Genomic DNA, 10,000 nt, shown 5'->3' with positions numbered 1-10,000 from the left:
TCTCTCTTTCTCTCTCTCTCTCTCTCTCTCTGTATGTATGTGTGTGTGTGTATGTATGTATGTATGTATGTGTGTGTGTGTGTGTGTGTGTGTATATCTATCTATCTATCTATCTATCTATCTATCTATCTATCTATCTATCTATCTATCTCTATCTCTATCTCTATCTCTATCTCTATCTCTATCTCTATCTCTATCTCTATCTCTATCTCTATCTCTATCTATCTATCTATCTATCTATCTATCTATCTATCTATCTATCTATCTATCTATCTATCTATTCTCTTTTCTTGATCATTTCCAGGGATTGCTCTGGGAGAAAGAAACATTGAACGTTAAAATAATGCATGGGACTCTTCTGCTGACCAGCCATGCATCTATGCTCAAACACTGCTCTTCTAAGGCTGCATATTTCCTGCTCTAGAGTCATCGTTACAGGTTTTTTTTACTGTCTGGGAGCAAACATCTCCTTCAATGACTCCATTTCAATTCCATCAGAAACGAAACATTTTGCTTGTTTGAAGGCATCATCACAAAATTGCTGATGCCCAGCCAAATGATTACTCAATCTTACAACAAGCTATTCATTTTTGGAAGTTTTTTTTTCCTGCAGGGATGGGGGGGAAAGGCAATTACACTGCCAAGAAATAACAGAATGTACCTTGCCCTGAGTTTAATGGATGGATCTTTAAAAACAACACCCCTCGAAAAAAAAATGAATATAAACCGATGATAGCATTGACTCGCATTTAATCACCTACTGCCTAGGTGGCGAATGCTTTCAGCAATTAAAGTGCCAGGGATTTGAGTCAAAACAGTGGAACATTTGCACTGCAGGGGTGGGAGGGGGGGAAAAGATCTGCAAAAGAAAGGAAAGCAAAAACGCATCGGTGGAAAAGACCCATTGGTCTGAACATTTTACTCGGTTTTATTTTAAACTCTTCTGCTTCCCTAGAATTGCTTGAGTTTTTCACCCACATTGCAGCCTTCTGATTTGTATTGAAATGTCAGGGTGAAGAGCAATTGAAAGTCTGATAGTGCTAAGCTAAAGTACAGAATTTGCAAGGGTGCTTTTTCCCCCCAAAAAATCGATCTCCATTGGCTCCAGCTCTGGATTTCCCTCCCCTGCAGATTCAGGCTTTGATGGGGGCATGGCACATAGGAACAAAATTTGGGCACTAGACAACTGGCATGGACTTAAAACGTAAGAGCATCCTGATCCTGGGGTCATTCAACCTTCCATTTGTGACCTTCCCAACTAGTTTTCGACAAGCAAAGTCCAAAGGTGGGAAGCCAGATTTGTTTTACAACCCTTTGATTGACTTAACAACTGCAGTGATTCACTTAACAACCCATGACGTAATGATGGAAAAATCAAGCATGGCTCACTTAAAAACCTCCTTGCTTAGCAAGCCAAATTCTGGTCCCGATTGTAGCCATAAATTGAGGATTATTTCAGACTGATTTTAAAGGGGATTTAAATGTGAACTGCATGAAAAGGGTTAGACTCTTAGTCTATATGTGCCAACCAAAGCTAACAAAAAATAATAATAACCTTTTACTTAAAATTAAAATTGGGGGTTAAATTATTCTTACAAACAGATCCCCACACAGAGAGAGGGGAGAGTGAGGGAGCAAGAGGGAGGGAGGGAGTGGGAGAGAGGGAGGGAGAAAGAGGGAGAGCAGGAGGGAGGGAGGAGGGAAGGGGGAGGGAGGGAGAAAGAAGGGAGGGAGAGGAGAGAAGGAGAGAGGGAGGGAGAAAGAAGGGAGGGAGGGAGGGAGAGGAGGGAAGGAGACAGGGAGGGGTAGGGAGGGAGAAATAAGGGAGGGAGGGAGAGATGGAGGGAGGGAGGGGGAGGGAGGGAGAAAGAAGGGAGGGAGAGAGAGGAGGGAAGGAGAGAGGGAGGTGAAGGGAGGGAAAAATAAGGGAGGGAGAGAGGGAAAGAGAGATGGAGGGAGGGAACGGGGAAGGGAGAGAGAGAGAGGGAGGGAGGGAGAAATAAGGGAGGGAGGGATAGAGGGAGAGAGAGAGATGGAGGGAGGGAGGGAGGGAGGGAGGGAGGGAGAAGGAGATGGAGAGGGTTCTCCATTACATAGAAATGTTTTGAAAGTATGAATTCTCTGGGTTGTCATTTCATTATTTCAGAGTAGTTCAATTCAACCAAACTATTTATCAATTTGGGTCCAACGTTTACTCTGCAGAGTTTGAGAAGCTATGCATTTCTTTCTGGAAATATGTCAAAAACCTCTTATTAATATTAATTTCAATCTCGTAGCTCACAATTTGTCAACAAATTCTCTAACATCCCTCGCATATACCATATGACCTTAGAACAAGGGAGAATAGAATGAAGATATTTTATGAACTGAGCAGATAAGCTAAGTATTAATTGAACTAAGGCAGATACAGCTAACTTTATTTTTCATCTCAGTAAAGATTCTCAGAAGTTTTTAAGGTGATTTGGAAAACTTCTCCGAAGTTATAAAATGAGATTTGATGGAGCGGATTTAGATGTGAAGAATCCTCACATTTGCTTTTCTTCCCAGTACGTTATATAGGCTTGTCCTTCATAACTCAGTAAATAACTTCATGCTTTCTGTTTAAAAGAGACAATAAATTTTCATTTGCTTGCTCTCTCCACTCAACATTTTCCACAGCTTCACTCTGCTGATGGAATATACAAATTATTGATTGATTTATTCCCAAATATCCTCTAAACAACATAGAAACATATTACTATGTTTTTGCTATTTATTATTTGATACAATCTAGTAGACTCCTTGATTTATGTCTTTGCCCTATATTAGGAATAATATAGGACAAATAATAATAATAACTACATTGAGACGGTTATTTCTGGTTAGACTTATACAGAGGTGGGTTCCTACCAGTTCGCACCTATTCGGTAGAACCGGTTCGTCAAAGAGAAGAGATTCCACCAGTGGACCCGGAAAGCAGGCCACACCTACAGAAGAGGTTCCAAAATTTTTTGAAACCCACCATTGGTCCTTGGATATGATTATTCTACACTATCATGTTCATATTCATAAAACTCAGTGCCTTTGTGAAAGGTAAGGATGACTACTGCATTTGTGGTGCAATCAGAACATTGCGTGCATTGAAGATGTTTTAACGCAAACCAAATATGCCTTTTAAAAAACAAGTTTACGTCATATTGTTATGCATGCCAGTGCTGTGTGAGAGGTAATTTAAGGTGGTTCTGAGAAGTGTCGTCGGCATCTTCATATCCGGTCACATGGGTGGCAAGCCACTCCCATCCGGTCACATGGGCGGCAAGCCACTCCCACAAAGGAGGCCACACCCACAGAGTAGGTTCGAACAATTTTTGAAACCCACCACTGGACTTATACAATGCTGAATAGTCTAAACTTTAATTACAGTCTTGGGCTCCTTGGAGCGTAGAATCACAACAAAACCTTAAGAGTGTCATCTATGCTTACACTTCATCAGATCCCTCATCCAAGCAAGATTCAGCATTATTATTCTCAGTAGCTTCCCTAATTCAGTGATGGCTATTGACAAACAAGTTGAAAGGGGGCTGTTTAGTGTTTGGGAATTATATATGGCAGCTAATTGAAAAATGAGTATATGGAACATTTAGAATAATAGAACATCTAAAGCTGGTTTGCTCTAGTAGAAATTGGGTGGGTGGGTTGGATATATAGGTGGGTGGGTGGGTAGATAGTGGTGCAAACTCTTCAAACCTCCCCTAAATACCTCCTTTTTTGCAAAAGCAGGCCCATTTTTTGTCAAAGAAAGGGCATGGATAGCCTTTAGGAGATTTATAGAGTGCTCCTGGGGACTTGGGGGGGGGGCAAATTGAGCAGAAAACATCCATTCTTTTGCTAATTTCTGCCCTCCCCAGCCCCCAGGAGCACTCTGAAAGCTTCTTAAAGGCTATGCATGGCCATTTTAGTGAAAGGGGCGGGGTTTCTGGAGGGAAAAAAATGCTGTATTCAGAGTATAAGACACACTCAGATTTTCAGCCTCTTTTTCGAGGGAAAAGGTGCATCTTATACTCTGAAAAATACGACAATTATTAGGTTTATACTCCACCTTCTTCCTCCAATTTCCTCCACTCCTCCAAAATTGCAGTAAAATGCTGGGCACAAAATTCTGCCCCCTTTCCAGAGGTGGTATTTAACTAGTTTGGACCAGTTCACCAGAACCGGTAGCGGATCTATGGCATCCTATTTAGGCACATATTTGAGGCCAGGCGCATGCCCTGAAGGCATGCGAGCACAAGCAAAGCGCATGCACGAAGTGGGTGGGCGTGCATGCGGTGAACCATCAGTAACAAAATGTGAAACCCATCGCTGATGAATACAGTGCATGAAACATTATAATGGGCTGTGATTTGATCGCTGTTGTCATATAACTCCTTGTGTAGGTGTGGCGGTCACCCATGACCCAGTGCATAACAGGGCATGCGCAGCCACGCTGAACCACACAGGAAAAAACAAACTCCATAACATCCTGATAGTGCATAACATAACATCCTGATAGTTCGCTCTAGATGTGCCTTACCCAACGACGCCCAGGATTTGACCATATATAGGCAGAACTTCCCTGAGCAGTAGATTAGCAATTGTAGTTTGACAGGCTGTCTTAAATCACATGCTGATTGCTCCTCCTGCCTTTGTCCTATCTCAATAAAAGGGGCTCCCAGACCCCAAATCTGGGTCGTCCCATTCTGAGAAAGCTCGTGTCCGTGTCTTTTCTCAACATTGGCCTGATGGGCGAACCACGGGTACTTCACAGATCGCCATCACTTCTACCATGCCAAAGCCCATGAAGCTATATCTGGGTTTGGTGTTTTTTTTTCCTGAAAGACTTTCTGAATTTTGCATTCGTGACCTTTGCATGGAGACATTGACTCACCCTCTTTGGAAGAGATCCACATTATGGAATTTGTGCAGCTCCACAGAAAAGTTGACAGTTCCCTGGACCTCCGACATGATGTTTGTAGGTCATCACCTGAAAAAGAAGGAGTGAATGAAAAGACGTGGCCCCAAAGAGATGGGGAAAAGGTTAGGTTTGCAAGATGGACTTCCCTGGAAATCTATGAAGTGCTGGTTGTTGAAGATTAGATTGTACTAAATAATAGTTTAATAAGCCTTTTCTGTCCTGGCTCCCTCCCTGAGGAATATCAGCCCTGTGGAAATAAGATTGGGGCACACTTTTAAAAGAGAATTTGATAACTAGACAGATTATTTGGGTATTAAAGTTTCTTGACCATGTGGAATGGGAAAAAGGAATAATTGCCCTTAAGATTAGTTGCTCTGTTTGCTTCACCTAACTAAAACAAATGAAAGAGGATATTGGTACCAATACCCCCTGTGGGGAGGTAAATGAGCAATGAATGTCATGTCTCTGTTTTGGGAGATGGTGTACGAGGTTTACATGACACAGGAAGGCCAAGTACTTTGGGATGACCGATATGTTGGCTAAGAGTATAAAAGACTGTAAACAACTGCCCTTCGGGGTTCAGATTTTGCTTGACCAATCGCTCCTGAACCTTTGCGCAAATAAACCTCTCCCTCTGACAAAGAGCTGGTCTTGTCTCATTTTCTGCTCCATTTCGACATGCTTTAGAAAGGCCCTGAAGACATTGGTTTTATCAATGGGCCCGGGGACCCCAAATGATATGGGGCTAAACAAATGGTAGGTTTGATTGGAAAGAACTGTGGTGGCACAGTGGTTGGAGTGCAGTACTGCAGGCTACTTCTGCTGACTGCTGGCTGCCAGCAGTTTGGCAGATCGAATCTCACCGGGCTCAAGGTTGACTCAGCCTTCCATCCTTCTGAGGCAGGTAAAATGAGGACCCAGATTGTTGAGGGCAAGAGGCTGACTCTGTAAACTGCTTAGAGAGGGTTGGAGAGCACCATGAAGTGGTATATAAGTCTAAGTGCTATTGCTATTTCAATTGATTGTGGCTGCTGGGGGGGTTGGGGTAGGGGCTTATTGATTTTTGCATTGGGGTTTTATTTTTGTAAGCTACCTGGAGTCACTGTGAGTGAGTTGGGTGGTCATATACATTCTCTAAATATATCTGTATCTATCTATCTATCTATCTATCTATCTATCTATCTATCTATCTATCTATCTATCTATCTATCTATCTATCTATCTATCTACCTACCTACCTACCTACCTACCTACCTACCTACCTACCTACCTATCTGCCTATGTGTCCATCTGTCTGTCTGTCTATCCATCCATCCATCCATCATCCATCCATCCATCCATCCATCCATCCATCCATCCATCCATCCATCCATCCATTATCTATCTATCTATCTATCTATCTATCTATCTATCTATCTATCATCTATCTATCTATCTATCTATCTATCTATCTATCTATCTATCATCTATCTATCTATCTATCTATCTATCTATCATCTATCTATCTATCTATCTATCTATCTATCTATCTATCTATCTATCTATCTATCTATCTATCTAATACTCTACCTATCTGCCTATGTGTCCATCTGTCTGTCTGTCTCTCCATCCATCCATCCATCCCTCCATCCCTCCATCCCTCCATCCATCCATCCATCCATCCATCCATCCATCCATCCATCCATCCATCCATCCATCCATCTATCTATCTATCTATCTATCTATCTATCTATCTATCTATCTATCTATCTATCTATTAATTACTCTACCTATCTGCCTATGTGTCCATCTGTCTGTCTGTCTCTCCATCCATCCATCCATCCATCCATCCATCCATCCATCCATCCATCCATCCATCCATCCATCCATCTATCTATCTATCTATCTATCTATCTATCTATCTATTACTCTACCTATCTGCCTATGTGTCCATCTGTCTGTCTGTCTCTCCATCCATCCATCCATCCATCCATCCATCCATCCATCCATCCATCCATCCATCCATCATCTATCTAGCTACGTATCTACGTACGTACGTATCTATCTATCTATCTATCTATCTATCTATCTATCTATCTATCTATCTATCTATCTATCTATCCTCCCTCCCTTCCTGACCTCCCCTCCCCCTCTTCTGTCAGACCATGCTTCTCCAAGTCCAATATTTTTGTTTCCTGGACTCTTGAGATCATCTTCAGAATTTAACAGTAAGATAAGGAATATCTTTATTCCCTGCTCTAACATTGGAGCAATGTTGGACTGGATCCAGCAGAGCTGATATAATTAGATTATTTGGATGCAATGTGAATTGCTATTTGCATCTTCTGAGTGAATGGAGAAGAAAAGTTCCTTTAGCAAATGTGAACATTTAAAATTTCTATCTGTTTACTGATCCATAGGCCACTGATTCACCATCTATGAAGTGCACTCGTGAATTGGAGATGAAGTGTCAGCTAAGTAACTTATGGTTGCTCCAGTGTTTTGCTTTCTTTGGAATGGCCAAAGGTGGTCTATTCATCTAGGAACAGATATAAGACTCCCATCCTTGCTATGACCTCAACTTAAAATTTCAGCTATCTGTTTCTAACTCTAGATACCAAGGAATGGTAGGGAAACTTGAACTAAATCTAGAAAACTCACCACATCTCCGTACAGAAAGGGAAGTAGAAATAGGAAACCCACTGTGTCACTTATATTCAAAAAAATTAAACTAAAGGTAAAGGTTTCCCCTGTCCAGCTGTGTCCGACTCTAGGGGGCAGTGCTCATCTCTGTTCCTTAGCTGAGGGAACCACCATTGTCCAAAGACACTTCTGTGGTCATGCGGCCAGTGTGACTTCACGATGAGGGGCATGGAATGCTCTTACTTTCAGGGGTGGGCTTCAAAAATTTCAGCAATAGGTTCTCTGCCTGGTTACTGGGTGGGTGTGACCTAGTTGGCCTCCTGCATCACAGTGGGGGTTGGGGGCCACTTTCACCTTCCCCAGGCTCTGGAGGCTTTCCTTGACCTTCTGGGAGAGCAAAAACTGCCTCTCCTAAGCTCCCATTTCTGGCCTTCCAGAGCTTCTAGGAGACCCATTTTCCATCCTCCCTGAGCCTCAGCAAAGGACCTGCACTTGGGTCCACATAGAAACTTCTGGGAGGGGTGGGGTGGGGTAGGCAGGGCCAGCCAGAGGTGGGATTTTGAAGTTCTCCAAACCAACCATAAAGTTAGCTATGGGTTCTCCTGAACCCGGGCGAATCCATAGAAACTCACCCCTGGTTACTTTCCCACCGAAGTGATACCTATTTATCTACTTGCATTTGCGTGCTTTCAAATTGCTAGGGAGGCAGGACCTGGGGCAAGGAGAGGAGCAAGGACAGGAGCTCACCCTATTGCACAGCACTTGGATCTTGAGCACAGGTTAGCAGCTTTCCAGCTGACAAGATCAGCTGCAGTGGTTAGAATGCAGTACTGCAGGCTACTTCTGCTGCCTGCCCGCAGCCTGCAATTTGGCAGTTCAAATCTCACCAGGCTTGATCCTTCCATCCTTCCGAGGTGGGTAAAATGAGGACTCAAAGTGTTGGGGGCAATATGTTGACTCTGTAAACTGCTTAGAGAGGGCTGTAAAGCACTGTAAAGCAGTATATAAGTCTAAGTGCTATTGTCATTGCTATCTTGAATGTTTGAATGTATGTTGAATGTTTATTTTATTTATATGCCACCCTTTTCCCCGAGGGGGACTCAGGGCGGCTCACAACTCAAACCAGGGAAGGGGGATACCAAACAAAAATTAAAAACGACACAAAACAATACATAATTTAAAACACACAACAGTCATACCATTCGAGACGGGGGCAACAGTTCTTTAGCCCCAGGCCTGTCGGAACAGCCAGGTTTTAAGGGCATTGCGGAAGGCCTGGAGGGTGGTGAAGGTTCGAATCTCCACGGGGAGTTCGTTCCAGAGGGTCAGAGCAGCCACAGAGAAGGCTCCCCTCCGGGTAGTCGCCAGTCGACACTGGCCGGCGGATGGAATTCGGAGGAGGCCTAGTCTGTGGGATCTAATCAGTCTAGTGGAGGTAATTGGCAGCAGGCGGTCTCTCAAGTACCCAGGTCCAATACCATGAAGGGCTTTATAACGACTGAGCCATTGTGCCCCCTATTCACAAAACTACCACACAGCAAACATGGCACATCTTCTTAGCTATCTGCCTGCAAGTCACTTTTGTTCCAGGATTGCAGTGCAACTCTGGAGCAAATTAAAAACAAACCCCACAATTTCAGCTGTAATGATCTGTTTCATTCAAGCCATTCATCACCCCAAAAGGAGAGAGGGGGGGAAAGAAAGAACAAAAATGAAGCAAAACAAAACATCCGTGATTGAAATAATGGCTAACAGGAGAAGGGGGAATTAAATATATGCTTTCATAAGACAGACGTATTCTTCAAATCATTTGAGCCGTATACTGCATTGTTTTCAATGTTTTTGAGAAGGTAGGGGTCCTACTGAGAAATAGAATTCCCTACCTTTTTGCAAAAATAAAAAATAAAAAAATCAACCCCTGCCTCTTTTATGCTTATGAAATACTATCCTGGAGAAATTGTTCTTCCTTTTTTTCATACTGCGCGCTGGTAGTTCAGAAATCAATGAAGTTAGATTTAAGACTAAAATGAGCTGACGCCGAAATAAAAGGGCAATGATGACTCATAAGCTGCGTTCATTTATAACAAGGTATCCAAGGGTGGGAAGGAGAAAAACCTAAGGTGGAATAATAAGAATGGCAATTGCAGTAACAGGAGCAACGGCAATAGCAAAACTAATAGCAATAACCAGCGTTTGCAGAGCAGAGCATAAACAATAATAGAGTCATCTTTGCAATTAGGGGAGATTCAGCCGGTTCGTACCGGTTCAGGCGAAGTGGTTGTTAAATTACTCACCCCCCCCCCACTGCTATCAAAGTGGATCCTGGGGGCCTTTCCCTCTTCCTTCTCTCTGCTCTTTCTCCTTCCCTTGTGCCGGCCACTCCATTTCCCGTTTCTCCATTGCAGTGAAGTGCCCAGGATCCACTTTGATAGTGGGAGGGGGGTAATT

The 10,000-nt window shown here is 43.0% G+C and overlaps 1 protein-coding gene across 1 annotated transcript in view; it reads right to left on the bottom strand.

Annotated features, from left to right (window-relative positions):
- Positions 1–10,000, bottom strand: part of FAM135B (family with sequence similarity 135 member B) — a 146,370-nt gene that overhangs the window by 90,318 nt on the left and 46,052 nt on the right. Inside the window, exon 2 of the mRNA XM_087706658.1 lies at positions 4,904–4,999. Within this exon, the coding sequence (XP_087562784.1) occupies positions 4,904–4,980 (77 nt within the window). The 5' untranslated portion in view covers positions 4,981–4,999. The remainder of the gene's footprint in view (positions 1–4,903; positions 5,000–10,000) is intronic.

The sequence above is a fragment of the Thamnophis sirtalis genome, unplaced genomic scaffold (assembly GCF_051295495.1).
Source record: "Thamnophis sirtalis isolate CommonGarterSnake01/CBP01778 unplaced genomic scaffold, rThaSir2_p1.2 scaffold_2, whole genome shotgun sequence".
NCBI lineage: Eukaryota > Metazoa > Chordata > Lepidosauria > Squamata > Natricidae > Thamnophis > Thamnophis sirtalis.
This window is presented reverse-complemented; position numbering and strand designations above follow the sequence as displayed.